Source organism: Ictalurus furcatus, chromosome 28 (assembly GCF_023375685.1).
Source record: "Ictalurus furcatus strain D&B chromosome 28, Billie_1.0, whole genome shotgun sequence".
Classification (NCBI taxonomy): Eukaryota; Metazoa; Chordata; class Actinopteri; order Siluriformes; family Ictaluridae; genus Ictalurus; species Ictalurus furcatus.
Genome location: NC_071282.1, coordinates 7,949,106 through 7,974,013, shown reverse-complemented (window position 1 = coordinate 7,974,013; position 24,908 = coordinate 7,949,106). Strand labels below are relative to the sequence as shown.

At 39.2% G+C, this 24,908-nt stretch overlaps 1 protein-coding gene across 2 annotated transcripts in view; it reads right to left on the bottom strand.

The window, feature by feature from the left end:
* mvb12ba (multivesicular body subunit 12Ba) overlaps positions 1-24,908 on the bottom strand; it is a 90,115-nt gene that overhangs the window by 19,566 nt on the left and 45,641 nt on the right. For both annotated transcript variants that reach the window (XM_053618409.1, XM_053618410.1), the window contains exons 5-6: positions 21,390-21,519; positions 15,275-15,424 (exon numbers count right to left, since the gene is read on the bottom strand). In XM_053618409.1, coding sequence (XP_053474384.1) covers positions 15,275-15,424; positions 21,390-21,519 — 280 coding nt within the window. The remainder of the gene's footprint in view (positions 1-15,274; positions 15,425-21,389; positions 21,520-24,908) is intronic.

The window sequence follows — 24,908 nt, the reverse complement described above, 5'->3', positions numbered from 1 at the left end:
TAAGCTGACTGTATAACTGCTTGAACGCGCAGGTGTACAGGTGTTCCTATTAAAGTGTGCGGGGTGTGTGTATCAGCTATAACAATTAAAACCACTGACAGGTGAAGTGAATAACACTGATTATGTTGCTACAAGGGCACCTGCCAAGGGGTGGGATATATTAGGCAGCAAGTGAGCAGTCAGTTCTTGAAGTTGATGTGCTGGAAGTAGGAAAAATAGGCAAGTGTAAGGATCTCAGTGACTTTGACCAAATTATGATGGTTAGACAACTGGGTCAAGGCATCTCCAAAATGGCAGGACTTGTGGGGTGTTCCTTGTATGCAGTGGTTAGTACCTTTCCTCGTTGACCTTTTTTTGACCTTTAAAATTCTAGATTTTATATATGTAAAATGGCAATGTTTTGTCAAACGTATATGTAATGTTAACATAAGTAGAAAGACAATAGCTTAGAGTAACAAATGAAACCTCACCTCACTAATTTAGATCTGATTGCTGAGAATGTAATTTACTTTAATATCTGCAAGGATCTTGGTGTTGAGCTTGTATTGATGTTCCTGGCTTCCTGTGTCTAGTGGTGGAATCCCAGTGAAGACATGTGTAAAAGGCACCATGGGCCTTGTGTCCAATGGATGGATATACAGCTTGTTGATGCCTTTTCAGAGATATATCCTCAGTCTCTACTTTAAAGTCACTTTCTTTCCCCTCAGTACTGGATTTTGCAGGGTTATTTACAGATGTGGCCTTTAAGAATACGTTTTTTTTTTACGCAGTTTCACGCGATTAGTCACGTGTGATTTCTTTTCAGTGTAGAAAGTCGATTTGTGTGTGCATGTGTAAATAAAGTAGCATTGAACAAATTCCATTTTCTCCTTTCTTGCTTGCCAATGGAAACTTTTATACTTTGCTTAAACTTAAAGTTTCACTATTTTTAAAAAATGGTTTAAAGTGAACACAGAAGTGCACACACTGAAAAAAGCTCAGTGAATTTACTTAATTCAAATTCGTACATCGATAACACGTGATTGATTTGATCAAATATTTTCAATGCCCTGAATAAATTTAAACTCCCCCTGAGCTGAGGATTGAATCTCAGTGTCTGATAATTTGTTAACTGGATGTTTAATGTCATAATTTCGAGAAAACATTAAATATCCACAATAAAATATTAATTAAAAATAGTCTAATAATGGACACAAATATTTAGTAATAAGGACATTGGGAAATTCATTTACATGTGACTGCATGAGTGTAATGCAGAGGATCATTTATGTGCTTTGTAAACGCTCTCTGCAGCTATTCACAAATAACGTGTACCTAAATTTTATGCACTGTTTTAAATATTACTCAATTAACAGTTGTGAAATATAAAGTCTATATTTTTAAAGTTCATAGTCTCATTAAGTTTTCTTTTTTCGTTCACATGTATGCTGAATTCACAATGTGTATTTAAAACAAATTACTCAACTCCGTGAGTATTACAATTCACAGTCTGCAATGGCAATAGTTCCAGTATCAGGTTTTTGTCCGTCTGGTGTGGGAAAAAACTGAGTTTTTTGAAGCATTTGAATATTACCTTCATAATAATGAGATTATTTGTAAAACCGTATTTGAACTATTAACAAGTTACCGGTCATTCTTAGAATTACAGTAGTTATCAAGTTGTACTAACCATTTAACTGTCTTTTCATTTGGTAATCTGGGGCAGGTACATGTTGTAAAGAAGGTCTAAATGCAGTAAACATAGATGAAAACATTTGCACATTCAAGACGTCTGTGAGACAAAATTTATCCCCATCAATATACCTTTGTGTCTTGGAGGGAGGGTCCTAAGCTATAAATTCAATCTAATTCAAGCCGCCGTTGACATTTGCATTCTCTATAAGAAACAGCAATGGAGGCAAAGGCATTATATTCCAAGAACAGCGCTGCAGTTTCTTAGGGCAACAAATGAAAGGTAAGTAAGCCTCTTAAATTAAGTATTTGGGTGCGTTTGTTTCTAACATTCAGCTGTCATTCTACATTTATTTAGTGTTGCGGTTGTATGTTAATTATCAAACATTTTGTCTCCATAGAATTCTGGTAAGGAGAACAAGCCGTGTCCACAGCCAGGAAAAAAAATGGTGACTACCCGGCTTGTAAAAAACAGAAATTAGTGAGTAATTGATAGTTTATTGTAATGCTGACAGTACCATGTGCAATTCTGTGGTGTGATAATGTATTCAAAAGTACTTTTCATTTTGGCTTCTACAGACTGCAATGGTCAGCCATCGATGCCCTGCTGCGGTCAACATCTCCAAGGAGCAGATTGTGGCTTTCCAAAAAAGGCCTCAGAATTTGGAGGCAAGGCCTGGTTTGCTGGAGGCAAATGTTTGAATGAGAAGAAACCCTTGTCTCATTCGCCAAAAGCTGATTAATCTACATCCACAGTAGACCTGTTGCTGTTCCTTCAGTGACCCCAACGCCTTTGGAAACTCAAAATGACTGCCAATGGTGTTTTGAGAGTTCGCCACCTCCTTGCCATCAACCTGCTCATGAAGGCCATTCGTCATCAGGCCGCAGGCGCTTGAGTGATGCTGATTTAGGTTTTCCATCTGTGGCATCTACACCCTTGACTGCCCACACTCTCAACCTGACAGAACTAACAAACCACCCACAGACAGCTATTAGAATGCTTGATACTGACGATTCACCAGTTCAAGAATCAGTGTCTTCAGCGTTTTCTCTTCCATTCACCACTTCACAGTATTGTCCTTTGGCAATGTCCTCATTCTGTTTGAGATTACCTGAAATGCCAAGAAATGCTTCACATTCACAGCATCGTGTTCGCCGGTCTCTCCTGCAGGGAGTGATTCTACCAGATGTGATTTTAAATCACGTGTCCCTGGAGAAAGAGAGAAAACTGTATCTGGATTCAGCAGGAGCAGATGGGAGACCAAGGGCAGATAGTTTCTCTGTGCTTTTGTTTAAAAGTTTAATTTCCCTCAACATTTATCAGAACTGGGCAGGTTCTGTTAACTATGATTGATCCAAAGGGAAAGATGCACTGCCTAACAAACTGCGTCAAACACTGTCAGATCCGGTTGGTCAGAAATTCCACCTGACAGCCTGTGACTGGAAGCGGATAAGACATCGAATTAACGAATTTCTCCAAAACAGACGAACAACTTTCCCACTTTTTTAAAACATTCCTGCAAAAAAACAAAAAAAACAAAAAACAATCACTTGCTTAGAACACTTCTGATAATAACCGACATTAGAACTGACTGTACGCTTTGAGATTTATATTTAGTAAAAGCTTAATTGTATTGGAAAGTGAACAGCAATTTATTTGCATATATTATTTTCAATATTAGACCATATTTACATACATGACACTGGATATTAGGAGTGTGCATGAAGCCGAAGTATGGATAATGACTTTAAAATGAATACCCACGAAAAAAAAAAAACAAACAGAAAGATGGATGACAAAACATGTGTAGAACTAAATGTGAAACTACAACTATGAAAAACATAAATCAATTTGAACTAAATTATTTTTTTTCATTAAAATTGAGAATCTGAAAAAAGAATGAATGTAAAAGAAAGTTCTCTATTTTCTAAGTCAGAGTAAAGTTTTATTTTCATTTTTTTCAAGTCTTATTTTTGAAGTTTCAAATATTGTTTTCAGTGCTTCAACATGCCAGAGTCATTGAGCAAACAGAGTATAGTTACTCAAAAATATGCTTTATGAAGTTTCCTTTTTGAGTCACTGTAGTACAGGATTTTTACAGTTTAAAAATCAATGACAATAACATTTGTTTATCACATGAATTTACCCAATTTGCGCCTGCTATAGGCCTGCCTAGGGTGTCTACAACCCATTCTCACTTACTGTCCACTTTCCCAATGACACCTTGAAATCTGTATGGATAAATGTTTCAAAGCAGTCCTGCAGGGCCACACTGGCCACCTGAGTCCACCTCCTCACAATCCTTGTGGAGACAGACTGCAGGAACATACTGAGGTGTTAACAAGACTAAGTTATGGTCTGATCTACCAAGTGGGGGTAGGGTAGTATCTTTGTATGCTTCTTTTGTATACAAAAGGTCCAGTGTTCCATTTTTCCATGTAGTGCAGTCAATAAACTGGTGGAAACTTGGGAGAGTGGTATTCAGATTTACATGGATAACGTCTCCAGTAATTACCACAAAAGCGTCAGGGTGTTTAGACAGTAACTTAGCAACAGTAGCGTGTATAATGTCACATGGCGCTTCCTTGTCAGCTGATGGTGGTTGCACCACCTTTCATTCACAAAAACTAAAATCCCTTCGCCTTTCTTCTTACCGCTCAGCGTAACGTCCCTGTCTGCTCTAATAATCCTGAAGCCGGGTATGGAGGCACTGTAGTACGGGAAGTCCGCATGCAGCCATGTCTCCGTGAAGCACAAAAACATTCTCTCACAGTACACCCTCTGGGTCTTAATGAGTGCACATCTTATTTCCCTTAGCCCTAATTTCAGAGAACTACACTTTGCAACTTATGCTGATAATGTTTTCTCATCTTTTCCTCGACAGTGCTGTCTAGACATCTGAGTGTTTTTACTTATTTAAAGAAAAAAACACAGACTTGGGGAAGAAATATCTTAACGTAAACATGTTTTTCTCCTTGGATTACGGTGTTTTTCTGTTTTACCTTCCTGGTCGTTGTCTTTAATACATTACGCCATGTTAAGCCTTTACATTGACCTGCTGTGTTAATCTCGTCAAAATGAAATTACTGAAGAAAATGTTCATTAACAAAGGGGTTTTTTCTAAACAATAACGAAAACCAGACGAAAGTGCGCATCATAACTATAATTATTCATTTTTAATTTTAACATACTGTAGGTGAAATTATGACAAAAAACAAAGATTAACAATTTATCAAGGCACCTACAAGGTTTCATGAAGAATAATCTAGAAAGAATTGTTTCAAATAATGCACTCAGTCAATAATTTTGGGGATTGACATTTAATAGAAGTAGCCTTATATAGATATCAGCAGGAGTGACCATGCTTGAGCTGCGTGGAAGAAAACCAGTAAACTAAAGCACTCTACTAACGAGTTAATTAACACACCCAAAAGCATCCTATAAGTTATTAATCAGATTCATACACAACATCCCAGATTGTCACAGAGTCTGGGCCAAATCTGGCTTAAATTCGGCACTTCTGGCTTGATTCTGGCATTGTTTTTGGGCTACAAGAGCATTGAAAAGCAGCTTGGTGAGAAGGTGACAACAGTTGGTGCGATTATTCGCAAATGGAAGAAACACAAAAGAACTGTCAATCTCCCTCGGCCTGGGGCTCCATGCAAGATCTCACCTCCTGGAGTTGCAATGATCATGAGAACAGTGAGGAATCAGCCCAGAACTACACGGGAGGATCTTGTCAATGATCTCAAGGCAGCTGGGACCATAGTCACCAAGAAAACAATTGGTAACACACTACGCCGTGAAGGACTGAAATCCTGCAGCGCCCGCAAGGTCCCCCTGCTCAAGAAAGCACATATACATGCCCGTCTGAAGTTTGCCAATGAACATCTGAATGATTCAGAGGACAACTGGGTGAAAGTGTTGTGGTCAGATGAGACCAAAATGGAGCTCTTTGGCATCAACTCAACTCGCCGTGTTTGGAGGAGGAGGAATGCTGCCTATGAGCCCAAGAACACCATCCCCACCGTCAAACATGGAGGTGGAAACATGCTTTGGGGGTGTTTTTCTGCTAAGGGGACAGGGCAACTTCACCGCATCAAAGGGACGATGGACGGGGCCATGTACCGTCAAATCTTGGGTGAGAACCTCCTTTCCTCAGCCAGGGCATTGAAAATGGGTCGTGGATGGGTATTCCTGCATGACAATGACCCAAAACACACGGCCAAAGCAACAAAGGAGTGGCTCAAGAAGAAGCACATTAAGGTCCTGGAGTGGCCTAGCCAGTCTCCAGACCTTAATCCCATAGAAAATCTGTGGAGGGAGCTGAAGGTTCGAGTTGCCAAACGTCAGCCTCGAAACCTTAATGACTTGGAGAAGATCTGCAAAGAGGAGTGGGACAAAATCCCTCCTGAGATGTGTGCAAACCTGGTGGCCAACTACAAGAAACGTCTGACCTCTTTGATTGCCAACAAGGGTTTTGCCACCAAGTACTAAGTCATGTTTTGCAGAGGGGTCAAATACATATTTCCCTCATTAAAATGCAAATCAATTTATAACATTTTTGACATGCGTTTTTCTGGATTTTTTTGTTGTTATTCTGTCTCTCACTGTTCAAATAAATCTACCATTAAAATTATAGACTGATCATTTCTTTGTCAGTGGGCAAACGTACAAAATCAGCAGGGGATCAAATACTTTTTTCCCTGTTTCAGGCTGATTTCAGACTGTTGTCTTGCAAGGGTTTTTCTTAAGGAAAGAAGACTTGGCAAAAATTATTTTGATGGGCAGTTAAGACAGACAAGGAAGTGTCAATGGGCAGAATATAAATAAATGGTGCAGTCTGCAGCATCATACACAAGACAAAAGACTAAATGGTCGGCAATTCCACCTCACACCCTGTGAATGGAAGGTGGAAAGAAATCGACTTTGGTCTATCTTTTAAATCCACGGAAAAACATACTGCAATGACTGCTAAAATTATTAGATTAAAATAATTCTGATAGTAATTACTGTATACTCCTTGCAAATTATATTTAATAAAAGCCTAATTAATAAATGATCAGTAATTTATTTGCTTAGGTAATACACGGGCATCACTTTGTTTTGAAAAGTGGTGGGGATAAAGATGTGGGGGTGAAAAGTCGTAGATATCAGCAGGAATGACCTGCATTTGCTGCTTGAGCTGAGTGAATGAAAATCTAAACTTTATTACTTTATTAGCACTTTACTAGCGGGTTAATTATCTCACCCATACACATCCTATAAGAGATTAATCATATATTACATCTTGCAACTGAAAGAATATTGCATGGAAAAGTAGTCAAAAATTTTAGCAAACCTGGTGCACACCTACAAGAAGTTATTTCTGCTAAAGGGAGCAATATCTTCTGCGGCCAGTGGTGTACTTACATTTTCCACAGACGAATGTCCCATCTATTGATGTTTCTATTGAATAAATTATTGAAAAATCTATTTTTCCTTGTTGTTTCATAGATGATCAAATGTATGTTTGTCCAACTGTATCAAAAAAGCCAACAATTTCCACAGGGTGTACTTATTTTTTCACGAGTATATGTCATTTCAATTGCAACATACTGTGGTACACGACTACAACAGTAACTTTGTCAATGTCTAAATATTTATGGACCTGACTGTGTACACTCACCACTTTATTAGGAACACCTTAGGAATGCACTACAAACCCAAATTATTGTTAAGTCACGTTTGTGTTTTTTTCAGCAAATCTAAACAGTATACATAATGTACAAAGTAAAGTTATTGAAAGTATGGAAATGATCTGCTACACATCAGTCCACCCTGACGCTGGGAAATTGTTACTATATTGTTTGCAATTTTATAATGGGTCTTACTGAGTAATTGTCACTGGCCCACCAGTTACAATTGTGACCAAGAAAAAAGTTTTTTTTTTTTTCAAAAGATTGCGAAAGTGAACTTTTTAAAACCTTTTTTTAGAAAAGGAATGCATTTTTTTTTAATTGGGCAATCCAGGGAGTAAAATACATGTGCTCACTTACTGTAGCTTGAATAGCTTATTTGCATTCACATGCAAATGTAATTGGTAATTGATAAACAATTATCATTCATTATAATTCCAACAATTATTAAGTTTTTTTCCCTCACTATTTATCTGTCTTTTTATTTTAAGGATCTACTAAATTGTATATATAAATTATTTTATTTGTCATTTAGTATAGCTTCTGACCATTAAATCGAAACAGAAGTAACTAAATACAAACATGCTACCTGCAATTTGAACTCCGACAGCATGCTTTCAGTTGATGGATGCCCATTTATATTTTTGATGAGCTGCAGAGATATTCAAGACAACTATATTATACATTTTGGAACTGAATATATAAAATTTTATTATATAAAAAGTATCATCGTGTTGAAAAATGTTTCTGAGAGAGGTTCACAGATCCGCAGGCCAAGCACAATCAGATCATGGGCTTCAAGAAACAGCACCGTTTGGTTGGAAAAGGAATATCTGTATACAGTATATGTCCTGGTGCATGGAACAACATACTGTAGCTGAACACAGTACAATAAAAAAATGAAATGTGTGGTTGAATAGTTCACATAAAAATTATATTTCTCATCAAAAGTTATGATAAACCTAATTTAAACAAGTGTCTAATTACAAGATTTAAGTATATAAAGTGAGCATGATTCAGACTCATAGTCTTATTTTCTCCTTAAAATAGTACATTTCCTCAGTTTAAACATTTGTGTGTCTGCCCGTCCCCGAAATAAAACAGGAACATGGACTAACACATTTCCTGAATTCTCTCTGACTCATACTCGCATAGAGGTGAAGGATAGAAAAGTAAGATATATACTTTGCTTGTTGCAGCCATCAAATTCAAAATTACCTTATTTTTTTCATAAAATGGTACATTTACTCAGTTTAAACATTTGATTTGTTTTCCATGTTCTATTGTGAATAACATGGGTTTACAGTGAGGGAAAAAAGTATTTGATCCCCTGCTGATTTTGTACGTTTGCCCACTGACAAAGAAATGATCAGTCTATAATTTTAATGGTAGATTTATTTGAACAGTGAGAGACAGAATAACAACAAAAAAATCCAGAAAAACGCATGTCAAAAATGTTATAAATTGATTTGCATTTTAATGAGGGAAATATGTATTTGACCCCTCTGCAAAACATGACTTAGTACTTGGTGGCAAAACCCTTGTTGGCAATCACAGAGGTCAGACGTTTCTTGTAGTTGGCCACCAGGTTTACACACATCTCAGGAGGGATTTTGTCCCACTCCTCTTTGCAGATCTTCTCCAAGTCATTAAGGTTTCGAGGCTGACGTTTGGCAACTCGAACCTTCAGCTCCCTCCACAGATTTTCTATGGGATTAAGGTCTGGAGACTGGCTAGGCCACTCCAGGACCTTAATGACCTTCTTGAGCCACTCCTTTGTTGCTTTGGCCGTGTGTTTTGGGTCATTGGTTCTTGCCATTGGTTCTTGGGTTCTCACCCAAGATTTGACGGTACATGGCCCCATCCATCGTCCCTTTGATGCGGTGAAGTTGTCCTGTCCCCTTAGCAGAAAAACACCCCCAAAGCATAATGTTTCCACCTCCATGTTTGACGGTGGGGATGGTGTTCTTGGGGTCATAGGCAGCATTCCTCCTCCAAACACGGCGAGTTGAGTTGATGCCAAAGAGCTCCATTTTGGTCTCATCTGACCACAACACTTTCACCCAGTTGTCCTCTGAATCATTCAGATGTTCATTGGCAAACTTCAGACGGGCATGTATATGTGCTTTCTTGAGCAGGGGGACCTTGCGGGCGCTGCAGGATTTCAGTCCTTCACGGCGTAGTGTGTTACCAATTGTTTTCTTGGTGACTATGGTCCCAGCTGCCTTGAGATCATTGACAAGATCCTCCCGTGTAGTTCTGGGCTGATTCCTCACTGTTCTCATGATCATTGCAACTCCAGGAGGTGAGATCTTGCATGGAGCCCCAGGCCGAGGGAGATTGACAGTTCTTTTGTGTTTCTTCCATTTGCGAATAATCGCACCAACTGTTGTCACCTTCTCACCAAGCTGCTTTTCAATGCTCTTGTAGCCCATTCCAGACTTGTGTAGGTCTACAATCTTGTCCCTGACATCCTTGGAGAGCTCTTTGGTCTTGGCCATGGTGGAGATTTTGGAATCTGATTGATTGATTGCTTCTGTGGACAGGTGTCTTTTATACAGGTAACAAGCTGAGATTAGGAGCACTCCCTTTAAGAGTGTGCTCCTAATCTCAGCTCGTTACCTGTATAAAAGACACCTGGGAGCCAGAAATCTTTCTGATTGAGAGGGGGTCAAATACTTATTTCCCTCATTAAAATGCAAATCAATTTATAACATTTTTGACATGCGTTTTTCTGGATTTTCTTGTTGTTATTCTGTCTCTCACTGTTCAAATAAACCTACCATTAAAATTATAGACTGATCATTTCTTTGTCAGTGGGCAAATGTACAAAATCAGCAGGGGATCAAATACTTCTTTCCCTCACTGTATGAGACTTGCAAATCATTGAAAAGTGAAAGGTGAAGTTTAATTTTATTCAGGGCACTGAAAATATACTGTACGATCAAATCATGTTTGACGTACGAAAACAAATTATGTTAAATATAACTCAATTCAATCATGTGGAAGTGATATACGAATATGAATTAAGTAAATTCAATGAGCTTTTTTCAGTGTGTGGATTATCTTAAGCTTTGATGAAAAACGTAATATTTTATGTAAACCATACGTAATATTTTTTCTTAAATTTAACTGACCACATATTCCATTTTTCCAGGCTTGACAACATTTAATGTTAAGGCAAACTGCTCACACAATTGCAATATTTCATTCAGTTGACATTTCACCTCAAAAGACAGGTCTGTGATCCGTCTGCCTACTGTATCATTGGACAGTGATATGGATTTAAACTTTTTCAGTGTGGGGTGCATACCTTTGTGGCCCCCAAAGAAAATTCATGACACAAAACAAACTTACAATTTTAATTAAACCAAAAACAAATTAAATTATGCAATGCTGGAACATCTTTTGGTTGGCAGCCTTATTTCTCTGATGTTTGATCACACAGAATTTATGATAAGTTCTATATTTCATAAAATGGAACAAATTAGCATAAAACTGTTTTGACAGTTAGGAATTAGTATTGTATTGAAAGTGATGCTTTCAGAAATTCTTGTTTGAAAAGTGCAACAAAAGTGAATAATATTGAACATTACTTTTACCATAGTAGATGAATATTGAGCTTTTTTAAGCACTATAGAAAAATGTCAGTGCCATAGTGGTTTTGTTTGGAACTTGGACAGTGTATCTGAAGTTGTTTTTTTGTGCCATGAAACAAATAAAAAAAAATCTCTACTCAAAAAGTAAAGTAATAGCTTTAAAATATAATTTAAAATAAATCATGCAATGCAGGAACATCAATTTAAGAACAACTAATGCACAAAAGCGCACAGCCAGTCTTAGTGGGAAGGGTCTGTTTTTGCAGAGCTTATTAATTCTGGGTGTTACTGGTGACAGGCAAACTCTCAAGTCATTTTTCACATTAAGTCGTGCCCTGTATTTTGTCTTTATTGCCATCATGGCTGAGAAAGATGTCTCACAAAGACATGTGGTTGGGAAAAGCAACAATATTCTCATGGCCTGAAAAGCAACCTCCTGTACTCCTTTTCAACCATGGGCCAAAATTCTGCTGGGGTCTGCTGATTAAATCTCATCCTGAGAGTGCCATCACTGGATAATCCCAAAGGTTCATGTATCCTGAATGCATTTATTTTGTCACTTGCCTCCAATTTTGTTGAATAGACAGATTAAGTCCGTTGAGACTACTAAAATGTTTGCAAGGTAGGCCAGTTTTGCCATCCGCTGTTGAACAGAAAAGAACAGTGCCAGATCAGTTTTACGTGCTTTCAAAAAGTCATGGAGCTCATATCTCAATTCGAACACTTGCTCCAAAACTCTCCCGCGTGAGAGCCACCACACCTCCGAATGGAACAGTAGCTGATCATGAGCTGCCCACATCTCTGGGCATAGTTTTGCGAACAGATGTGAAGTCAGTGGTCTTGACTTAACAAAGTTCACAGCTGCTACTACTGCTTTCAACACATCATGCAGGTCAGGTGCCACTGATTTTGATGCAAGTGCTTGACGTATGTATTGAAGCATACAATGAGTGGCTATGATCTTTGGATTTACGGCTTGAAATCGGCTGACGGCTCCATTCCTGTGCCCAGTCATTGCTGCCGCACCATCAGTGCAAACAGAAACACAATTTTCCCAGCTCAGATGTTCTTCTATCATGAACGTGTCCAATATTTAGAAAATCTACTCACCTGTAGCTCTCCCTTCGAGTTCTTCGGGAAAAAAATTTCTTCCAAAACTTTACTATCCCATGAATATCGAATGTACACCAACAATTGTGCTGCACTGCTAAGGTCAGTACATTCATCAACCTGAAGCGCAAACTGCTCACATGATCACAATCTTTCATTCAGTTGACATTTCACCTCAAAGGACAGGTCTGTGATCCGTCTGCCTACTGTATCATTGGACAGTGGTATGTATTTAATCTTGTTAATCTCCCTGAGCATCACTCTGCACATATCCACTGCTGCTGGAAGTATTAATTCCTCCCCAATTGTGTGCCTCTTTTTACGTTTGGCTATTCGCAGAGCTGCAAGATAAGATGCTTGCTGCGTTTTCTCGGGAATTGTCGTGATGTTAGTCAGTCGTACCTTTTGCTTTACATATTCTTCTTTTCTTTCTCTGGACAAACTTCTCACTTTTATTTGCATGCTCTGGATGAACTGTTGTGAGATGCCGGTTGAGTTTATATGGTTTCAGCGCTTCAACAGATAAAATCTTCAAGCACAACGTGCACTGTGGTCTGCCGTCACTATATTCCACAAAGTCGTATATTATGTACGAGGCATCCAATTTTCGCAATTTAAGTTTTTTTCCTCACTAGGCTCTTCTGTATTAACTTTCTCAGCTAAGAGACTACGTCCTCCAACTAAAAACTTATCCATTTTAAATAGTCAGGTTTTATCCGTGTGTGGCTAAAAGTGCTGTACAATAGTATATCAACAGATGTCTCTGCTTGATGACATTTCAGTTTAGTGTGCTGTGTATAATTTATTTGATTTATTAATATTTCTCATTTTTATGTACATCAGAGTTCAAAGGTTGACAATTCCGACTTGCAGTTAAAATTTATTTAAAAAATCCACCATCTGGCCCCCAGTTTGAGAACCACTGTGTTAAGGGGATCACAGCATTTTCTATGTTATTCTGGTATCTCTGGTATTTAGATCCATAATTTAACAAATAAATACTTATAGGGAGCAGTAAATGTACTGACAACTGATATGTGGAGCATTCTATTACCTTAAAGGAATTCCCACTGCTTCCACATTGATGTCAGCAATATTTTAGTTATATGGTTTTACAGAAGTATATGAAGACATGGCATTGGATTTCTAGTAGTATTAGAACCACTGCTTATGCATGCTAAAATTCATACCTAGCACCTTGTAAAGACCGAATTAATCCATTGTATAATAAGAGAATACTTAATAATCTGTTTCCTCTCTCTGTGATGCCAATGTAAGATCCTAACATATTTCAACTGCTTTTGCTCTTCTTGCTCAGTGGACCTGCCTAATCAATCCTGATGCTCTACTCATGCTATATGCTGCTTCTTCATCTGGAGCTTTCTGTATTGATTTGTATTGATATAGATTTGTGTGCACTTCAATATACAGTATCTCACAAAAGGGAAAGTACACCCCTCACTTTTTTGTAAATATTTGATTATATCTTTTAATGTGACAACACTGAAGAAATGACACTTTGCTACAATATAAAGTAGTGAGTGTACAGCTTGTGTAACAGTGTAAATTTGCTGTCCCCTCAAAATAACTCAACACACAGCCATTAATGTCTAAACCGCTGGCAACAAAAGTGAGTACACCCCTAAGTGAAACTGTCCAAATTGGGCCCAAAGTGTCAATATTTTGTGTGGCCACCATTATTTTCCAGCACTGCCTTAATCCTCTTGGGCATGGAGTACACCAGAGCTTCACTGGTTGCCACTGGAGTCCTCTTCCACTCCTCCATGACGACATCACGGAGCTGGTGGATGTTAGAGACCTTGTGCTCCTCCACCTTCTGTTTGAAGATGCCCTACAGATGCTCAATATTGTTTAGGTCTGGAGACATGCTTGGCCAGTCCATCACTTCACCCTCAGCTTCTTTAGCAAGGCATTGGTCATCTTGGAGGTGTGTTTGGGGTCGTTATCATGCTGGAATACTGCCCTGTGGCCCAGTCTCCGAAGGGAGGGGACCATGCTCTGCTTCAGTATGTCACAGTACATGTTGGCATTCATGGTTCCCTCAATGAACTGTAGCTCCCCAGTGCCGGCAGCACTCATGCAGCCCCAGACCATGACACTCCCACCACCATGCTTGACTGTAGGCAAGACACAATTGTCTTTGTACTCCTCACCTGGTTGCCGCCACACACGCTTGACACCATCTGAACCAAATAAGTTTACCTTGGTCTCATCAGACCACAGGACATGGTTCCAGTAATCCATGTCCTTAGTCTGCTTGTCTTCAGCAAACTGTTTGCGGGCTTTCTTGTGCATCATCTTTAGAAGAGGCTTCCTTCTGGGACAACAGCCATTCGTCCCAATTTGATGCAGTGTGCGGCGTATGCTCTGAGCACTGACAGGCTGACCCCCCATCCCTTCAACCTCTGCAGCAATGCTGGCAGCACTCATACGTCTATTTCCCAAAGACAACCTCTGGATATGACGCTGAGCATGTGCACTCAACTTCTATGGTCGACCATGGCGAGGCCTGTTCTGAGTGGAACCTGTCCTGTTAAACCGCTGTATGGTCTTGGCTACCACGCTGCAGCTCAGTGTCAAGGTCTTGGCAATCTTCTTATAGCCTAGGCCATCTTTATGTAGAGCAACAATTCTTTTTTTCAGATCCTCAGACAGTTCTTTGCCATGAGGTGCCATGTTGAACTTCCAGTGACCAGTATGAGGGAGTGTGAGAGCGATGACACCAAATTTAACACACCTGCTCCCCATTCACACCTGAGACCTTGTAACACTAACAAGTCACATGACACTGGGGAGGGAAAATGGCTAATTGGGCCCAATTTGGACATTTTCACTTAGGGGTGTACTCACTTTTGTTGCCAGCGGTTTAGACATTAATGGCTGTGTGTTGAGTTATTTTGAGGGGACAGCAAATTTACACTGTTACACAAGCTGTACACTCACTACTTCACATTGTAGCAAAGTGTCATTTCTTCAGTGTTGTCACATGAAAAGATATAAGCAAATATTTCCAAAAATGTGAGGGGTGTACTCACTTTTGTGAGATACTGTACTTTATAACATGTACTATTCATTATAATGTAACCAGGACTAGTCTTTTGCATGTTAAATCTCCTCAGACCACACACAGTGATCCTCAAACATAATTATTACATTTTCTTATGTCTAAAAACAGTTTATTCAGGCACACATACTTGGGCAGGACAGGAACTGAAGTAGAGTTGGTGACTGTTTGCATGCTGGTGGTGGCAGCTGTGGTGGAAGCATTGTTCTGCATGGGAGAGCAGTCTTGAGTTCTAGGCACCTTCCCCATTCGGTACCAGATCCCCATGTTGTTCAGCTCTCTGTGGGGAAATGGTCAATTAGATTAGGAATTTATAACCAACAGCCAAAAATAAATGGTGCCATATGCAATGTGTTATATTCCCATTTGATTTTTTCCCAGTTACCATCCAACACGCCTCTCATATACTGGACACATTTGTCACTTAAGAGCTGTGTTCTTTATGAAGCATTTCACACTACTGGCTATGAAAGGCTTAAAAAACCCCCATCTGGTTTAGACAAGCATTTTTTAGATTTTACTTCTCAGAGCCTAAAAAAGTGCAAGATGTTATTGCACAAGATTCTGTTTTAGGCCTCCTATTACGCTCTCGAATGTATAGTCCCCTCCATAAGTATTGGAACACGAGTACACTGAAAACATTTGGGTCTGAGATAAAAAGGATGAATACGAGATGGATAAATCAGAATGCCAGCTTTGATTTCATGAAATTTTCATCTAGATTTGTTAAATATCTTATATGGTACCATTGGTGCTACCACCCAATCCTTAGGTGAGCAAAAAATACAGGAACAGACAGTTTGGTTGAATATCCTTTGCTCGCAATAACTATATCCAGTCGGTGACCCCCCTGACTTCACATTTTTATTCTATGCTTGTTCTGTAGCTGCCAACAGTTGTTTTTTTTTTCCATGGGGAACAGCCTGCCATATTTTGTGTGCAGGTCCGAAGTTCCTCCCAGAGTTTCCATCCTGCCCTAGCCTACCTAGTTCCCGCCTCACAGGATGACATCACTGATTGACCACCATATATAAAGAGGAAGAAGAGTGAGAATGGTGTGATCTGTTGTTAGGAGATTGTTTGGTTCGTGTTGCTTGCCCTTGTGGCTATCAAATATTCTGTATTCTGACTGCTGTTCTGGTTTTGACTCTTGCCTGGTTTTTGACTTTGAGTTTGGTTGTCCCTGTTTCTGTATATGTATATTCTTCACCAGTGTATACATGATTCACTTGGTTCACCAGCAGTAGGGGTGTGGCTGCCATTTCTTTTGGGAGAGGGTCCTTTTGTCTCTGTTTTTGGCTTAGGTAGTTAGGGGAGTATCCTTGTATTTTCTATGTTATTTTCCTTTTAAGTAAGCTAGCTACCTAACAAAAGAATCCTTCTGTTTGTTATTTTGGCCCTGGTGAAAAGCTGGTTACTCTGTGCGGCCTAACCTAGACTGGGCCGTAACAATTGTGATACCTTCTCCCCTGCCCTGTGGAGGTTGTTGGTGATGTCACTGACTGTTTTCAGGTTTTTCTCTCACAATGTTCGTCATCAACTGCTGTTGTTTTCCTTGGTCAACCTGTTTGGTGTCTGGTTGTTAATACACCAGTGGTTTCAAACTGTTGTACAGGTTTAGCCTCTAAAGCATGTGAAATGGCTCTGATAAATTTTCCCTCTTTTCTCGTTAGCAGAAAGCTGTTGATTCAGCTTATTGCTTATAGAAATAGCCTAGTGCTATTCCGAGTATTACTGTCTGGCTACTCAAAGCTTTCTCAAACTTTCGTTTTGTCTTCTTGAATTCCTCCTTGCCTCCTGTCCTGAAACTGTCTTCTTTTTCTTTAGCAGCTGTTTTTTTTTGGAGAAGCAGCTGATGGTTTTAATGGGAATATAATTTACTGACAGAAGCTGATGTAAGATGTGATTGTATACTCATCCATATTGTGTGGAAGAGTATACATGTTCACTTGATTTAAACATGTCTCAACCTGTGGCACTGAGGCAGTGTTGTAGGTCTTCACTTGCTTAATGGCAATGTCTTAGTGCCCCCCCCCAGACTTCACTGCTATCAGTTTCTGACAATAAGCAGGAATGAGTTGGATTGAAGCACGATCAGACAGTCTAAGAGGGCACTGGCATGGTATGCATATTTTTGATATGAGAAATATGTCTTTGTACCAGCTTTGATTAATAGCGAAGCACAAACCTCCTCATTTCTTAAAGAAATGAACAGGGGCTTGATCCACCCTGTATAGTTGAAATCCTGGTAATTCCACTATAGCATCAGGAATCATGTCATTCAGCCATGTTTCCATGAAGCAGTAAACTTAAGTCAATCAAAATTCCTTTTCTGTACTGGGAAGGATTTTGAGTTTGTTGATCTTGTTACAAATCGAGCACAAGTTAGACAAGAATACTTCCATGAGTAGAGGTCACAGGCCTCTCTTCCTAAATCTGACCAGTGTTCTAACACGTTTGCCTCGCCATCTTTTTTGCACAGCTTGGAGAGACACGGGAGCGCACATCAGAAGCAGCGCTAATAAAACCGCAGAGTTAAAATCTCTGGGCACTGATCATCCGGTACAGTTCTCTTGATATTAAGAAGCATACCTCTCAAAAATTAAAGCCGAACTGGATCACTATTATGCCTGTCACGATTTTGTTGGACAATATATTGTCCCAGAAATAAATGCGATAAAAGAGAGTCATTTTAAGACCATTTTCTGTCACTGATATAGTGCTAATATAACAGAATAATAATGCAAATGCACCATTTCAAAGAGCAATGAACTTTTAATTCTTAGGAATATTCAGACATTGACTAAAAATAGTTGTTGTCTTCTGATTAAAATATCCCTTAACTTTAGTCAATATTTCGTCATGTCACGTTTATTAATTTTAGTCCATTTTACTCTGCCTAAAAGGGCATCGAATATTAGTCACCAGCGTTTTAGCGGATGAGAAAATGCAAAAATTAAACCAAATATTCACATTTTATATATATTAACTTAAACATGTATTAACAAAAACCTGAAAACTGCCATTGTGAAAACCCGATCTCCTGAAATAATATTACAATGAGTACACTATTGTTATAGAATATTATGAATTGTATTTTGTGTGTTGTTATGGAAAGAGTATTCACAATGTGACTTATCATTCTACCTAGTGCGTTACTTAAGTTAACGTTCACTTGTGCATTTGCTTCATTTTGTGCAGAAGCATGTGGTAATATTACATTTATGTTGTGTAAATGTCTGATCAGTCTCAATATGCATATAGGATGCATTTGGGTGCGTTAATTAACCCGTTAGTAAAGCGCTTCATTGTACCAGTGTTCATTCACTGTTAAACTTCAGCTCAGGCAGCTTAAGCGGGTCAACATTATTGACTATGAGTGGATTATTTGAAACACTAGAACTATTCTTTCTAGATTGTTGTTCTTCAAAAAACATTGTTAGTCCATTGTTAATATCTTGTGAAATTTTTTTTTCAACAGTATTTTTTAAAATTAAAATCAGAGCTTGTGCTTTCTACATATCTTAAATGTGCATTTTTATGTTAAATTCAATGAATATTTGAATTAATTTGACAGCCCTAGAGCAGATGAGAGGACATAAGCAGCGTGAATGGCTAAGATGTGGGTGAAATTCATTCTTATTTAAATAAGCATGTATGTAAATACAATGGACAATTCAGGGGCGTTAGCTGGACTGTTAATCATCCGGGGCTGAGCTCAGATTTTTCTCCATCAACAAACTTTTTAAAACATACTTCTAAATAGACTGTCTTGCATTTTTTTCTTGCATGTGAGGACTAATTGCTTAAAACTGTGAAAATTGTACAAAAAGTTGGATTGATTATAAAACTTGCCTCGGGTGTCATCACTGTTTGCTGGACCAATTGACCGATAAAATATAAAACTTGTTGGCTATCCAACACGAGACTAGACTAGTTTAGTGTCACTAGCCAAAGGGAGGCACAACTAAACCATCACTGTATTGGTTTAGCTGGCAGGTTATGCAATAACCTGGGGAATATCAAGATCAGCAAAGATAATCAAGGTCATGTCCATATATCATACAATAAGTCAATAACAATTATAGTTACAGGGTTAATCACCATTGACAAAAAATACACAAAAGACAAAGATGCCAAAACACTGTGGTTGCCATCTTGGGCACCAATCTGAGAAAACCCCACTCAGATTCCCCCAGGAAATTGGTTCAGGAAGAATTGGGTGACATGATAGTGGGAGTAATATAGTCACCACACTGTGACTTGAACAGCCAAGCTGGTCAGGATATTCCATATCTGTGTAGATTTCCGCAAGGTGAATGCAGTTTCAAAAATGAGATTTTCCTACAGACAAGCTTTAGATGGCTTGTTTTTTGTTTAACCCTGGATTTCACCAAGGGCTATCGGCAGATTCCATTATTTCCAAAGTCCAAAGAACAGTTTTCTACACCCCATTTGGTTTACACTAATTTAAACTCTTCCCTTAGTGCGTTTCAGGGTGACTGCTATGTTTCAATGATTAATAAACCATGTTCTGCAGGCCCACTGTGCATATACTACTGTTTAATTAGGTGACAATCTAATATGAGAAACAACATATGAGGACAGTGCTTGAGATGAGCTTGACTCAAGGTGAACCCAGAGAAATGGGTGGAGGTTCATTATCTGGGCTTCCATTTGGGTCACTGGCAGCAGCTATCCCTAAACTGATAAGAATGCTGTGATGCCCATGTCCATGACTCAAGACAAAACAATGGGACACAGTTCCGGGGGCTGGCAGGATATTGCCACAGGTTTGTGCCTAGTGATTCTGACCGTACCAACCCACTGCCTAATCACACTAAAACAGAAACTTCTGATTTTGTATAGTGGTCAAAGCAGTGCCAGTGGGCATTTGTGATTGTTAAAGCAGTTCTCTGTGGGGCCCCTGCGTCTCTCTCCAGTCTTCTCTCTCCCATCTCTCTGTCACTATTTCTGTCTGTCCCTTTGTGATTTAAAAAAAATTAAACCAAGTTACGTCAGTTCTTTTTCCATCTTTAATGTGATACAGCAACCAACAAAATTCAAGTAAAAACTAAACAGAAAGGTTTTAGGGTGGGAAAACTCTGTTAAAGCACCTTTTGCTTGTAATACAGCACTCTGTATCTTGATTTGGCCAATTTTATAGCACTCTTCCTTGCTCCTGACCTATCACAGTGTGAGAGGATCTCCTTGTCACAACCATAGTCATTCCACAGGTTTTCAAGTATTTCAAGCTGGGTTGGTGGGCTTGGATGTTTTTTTTCCCATGAGACAGGGCTTCTGTCAGGCACCCTACCCCATAGTCCAGACGCGTTTATAAAAAAATAAATAAATAAATAAATAAATAAAAGAGAGACTGCCGTCACATTCAGGGTACTCAACCAGTACTTGCCAGATATTCCTGCAGCTCCTTTAGCATTACCATAAGTCTCATGGCAGCCACCCTGATAAGTTTTTTTTCTAGTCCTTCTGTCAATTTTGGAGAGAAGTCCTGCTCTTGGAAATGTTACTGTGGTGCCCCAATTTTCTCCACTTGTTGTTGACCTTCATGATGCTCCATAGTACATCTAATGTTTTTAATTTCTTTTGTAGTCTTCCCCTGATTGATACCTTTTGAGAACGAGATCCCATACATGCTTTGTAAGCTCCTTGAGGACCATAGTTTCAGCAGTCAGATGAAACGAAGATGAGGTCAAGAAAATCCTATAGAAACAACTGAACTTTATTTTGGGTTAATAGGACTCATCTCATTTATGATAGGAGTAATTACTTTTAAACATGATTTTGAGTGTGATTGGTTAGTTATAAGCACAGTCACAAAAGTGTGTGCACAGTTGTGCAGCCAGGTTATTATAAGTTTTTCTTTTTCTATTTGTTTTTCACTTGAATTTTGTGGGTTGCTATATCACATAGGTGGAAAAAGATCTGACTTGATTTATCTTACTTTAATTTTATTTACATTACGCAAACCTTTTAACAGAGGTGTGTATATTTTTTTTATATCCACTATATATTAGTAAACATTAAATGACTGATCGATGGGTCTCCTGACATTAAAATTAAATGACCTGTTCTGACTTAAACATTCAACTTTGTAAAGCATCTTACAGTGAACACAAATAGGGCCTAGGTAGGTTGGTTCATAAAGCATAACTATGCCCATAAAACGTGTTGTAAGCAGTTGGGAATCATTCATCTGACTGCAGATCTTTATGGAAACTGACCCTATGAATGTATACTGTGGTGGGGCCTGTTTGGAGCGTCCCAGGATGCGGATGTCACAAATTGCAGCCTCAGTGGAGTCCCTTGGGATAAACTTAATACACAGCCTCCGTTTCCTGAATGCCGGCTCCTCTGAAGTGAATAAGAAACAGAGATTGAAGTAGAAAGATGAATGGAGTGGAAGCAGCAGTATGGATAAAAGCACTGGTTAGGACTAATTAACAGATTAAATAACACTTCATTATAATTTGCATTGGGGTGGATTTGGGGAAAATGCTGCAAACCTGCAACCATAGGTTTTCCAAGTTCCAAAATTTACTTGTTAATTTAAGAAACTATTACTAGATACTGGTGACTCTGAAACACTATTCTATATACATCCTTGTCTCCATAAAACTCTCTTTCAGTGGTAGTCTGTAATGAAAATAATAATTTATGATGTTTTTCCTTTTTTTTTTTTTTTTAAAAAAAAAAAAGGCCTATAGCAATCATGATTAGAGATGGCACTGATGACACCCAGGACCTGTATCGGGCCAATATTTACAAAAATGGCGGCTCGGATATCGGCGAAGAAAATAAAACTCTAGCCAATCCTGTAACAAACATAGCTTGAAGTATCAGAGAATTTCTTGTAGTGCAAAAATAAAAAGGGGGTTAAAGTAAGGTTTACAGTCACGTAGGCAGACAATCATGCAATACCACAGTAGCCACATGGCCTAACATTAACAACAATCAGTGAGCTATTCAGCAAGGCAAATGTATAAAAACTGCTATCATGTCAGCTGTGTTTTTGACTGAGTAAGCAAGTTAACTATGTTTCAAAACGACGTCTTTCCCAAATCAAGAAACTATTAGATGGGAATTTACAGTTCCCATATAATAATATTTGATCAGATTTACTTTAGTTTTTGGGTTTGTTACATTCCAGAAAGATCAGAAAAGTTCACTGGACACACAGTATCAGAGTCTTCTTTAAAGTTGGGCACAAGCAGAGTGCTCCTGGGGTCCTTTAAACAGCATTTCATTATAATGGCTGTACAATTTCGCAGAAAGGTGTTTATTAACGATGTAGAATGATCATTTAAGAACAATGAAAAACATGCACAATTAACATATATATATATATATATATATATATATATATATATATATATATATATATATATATATTTTTTTTTTTTTTTGGGAGCCCAGCTGAGATTATGCAGCTCTTCAGTCTTCATGGGCTATATAGAACATCAACTGCAAATTCCTGGCTCGATGGTAGGGCCCATATACCGTGACAGAGAAGGCAGGCCCCATGAATTATCGCCTGCAACATCCCAGTAAGTGCAAAGATGCACAAGTATACCAAATAAAGTGGATTGAACCTGTTCCGCTTCTCTTTCCACTAGCTATCATCCCCAGTGACCTGCCATGGTGTACCTTGGTCAAAAAGGGAGAGATTTAGTCCCCCACCCAGCAACAAGACCTCACAGTGCTAATAGTTCAGTTTGCAGAGGTCTTTTGTGGGGAATCAGGCCTAACAACCGGTTGCGAATGACATTCAAACCTCAGCTTAAGTGGTGATTTGGCAGTGGCCCTACCATGTCCCAGAGGACCCTCGTCGGGTTATTGAGGAGCAGGTGGCATCATGGATGTCCTCTAACCTTTGGTTTAGCACCATTATTGTAGTTCCGTAAACCAACGGCAGTCTACAGATCTGTAATGACTTTCAGAGGCTCAACCAGGTCTTTGACCTCAACAGCTCCTTTCCCAATAAACACGAGGGACTGTCACAGTCAGGCTGTCCCGTTTTGTGAGGTCTGAAAGGGGAGACTAAAGAGGATAATTTAGGCACAAATCTTTCCCACTCAAACACCTGGGACATGTTCCCCTGTCTGATGCATAAGTCTGCAAAACAAAGTGGAGAGTGAAGTCAGGAGAATGTAAGAGTGGTCCACCACAGAGTTCAGCTTTTACCTGAATAAAAGCCTGTTGGCATGGTGTCATCCACTGGACCAGATCTGGCGCTCCCTTTCGAGTGAGATCAGTCAGAGTGCTGGTGACCTCTGAATAATTAGGCACAAAACCATGATAATAATAATAACCAGCCTGCTCCAGAAACTGTCTCACCTCTTTTTTGTTCTTGGGTCTCAGGCAGGCCACAATCGCTGCTGTCTTATCAATTAGCGGATGCACCTGCCCACCACCCAAGTGGAAGCCCAGATACCGCACTTCAACCTGTCCAATTGCACACTTTTTTGGGTTGGCAGTAGGGATGTCACGATACCAAAAATCTAATAACGGTACCAATACCACCAAAAGTACACGATACTCGATACCAAAGTCGATACCACGGTGTGGTATAAAAATAAAATAAAAAAAATAAAATAAAAAAAAAACTCTCCTGGAGGACATCCTCCTCTGGCTAATACTGGCAAAGGGGGGGGGTATTTTAGCTATCAAACACTGTCTGATAATGAGTGGACATGCACTCCTAAACATGCGCGCACGCAAGCACACAGACGCGCGCGCGCACACACACACCTTATACCCTGAATGCAAGCATTAGTTTAAATTCACTGATATGGTGGCAGACCAAAAAGATTTATTAAAAGCATGAACATGTGAATAATTATTAGTGACATTAGGCTACATTTAGCTGGCAGGACACGGGCTGAATGGCGATGCATGGTGGCCCATTAGGAGGTAGTTTATGCGTTGCATTAGAGTCTTTAACAAATAACCGGCTATCGCAAACATTACATGGAAGCATAACGTTAGCTGGTTTCACGACCACAATGCCAGCTGCCTCAAACAAACATAATATAGGACCGTCTTTCAGGTGCGTCGCCAAATTCCAAGTGTTTCCTCACTTTGTTTGAAATGAACGATAGCATCGGTTGCACACCGGAAACTGATACTAGCTTTCCTCTTTTTTCCTCTCAACGAGTCGGGGCGGAGCTAAACTTGAAGCTAAACTAATCTTTTGTAGTTTTTCCCGTGTGCTTGTAGGCATTATTCTTCTTCACCACTTGTGGACCGACTAAAACACTTGCGCGTATTTGCTGCCCCATCAGGTCCGGAAGAATCGCAACCTCAGTACTTTCATTACAATCGGTACCAACAGAAATTCAGTAAAACAAGTACCATCACGTTTTAAGAATGTTGGTACCGACTTGGTACCGAAGTATCAGTTCTCGTGACATCCCTAGTTGGCAGGGAGTCCCACTGAGGCTATTTGACAACTTCCGTGATTTAGGACTGTGAGGGGTGGTCTCCACAGGGGATCGGGGTAGATTATGCCATACATTTTAGACTCACCTTTGGTCACAGCTCCTCCCTCTCTGGAATGACCATACAGCAATACACATCCCAATTCAGAGCCTCACTGTGCACAAACTTCCGAATAATATTTTTCAATGTTTGATTAAACCTTTCAACCAGGCCATCCATCTGTAGATGGTAAACGCTGGTATGAATCTACTTACTTAAAAACTCACATAGCTTGTGAAGTGTGCGTGATATAAACGTGGTGC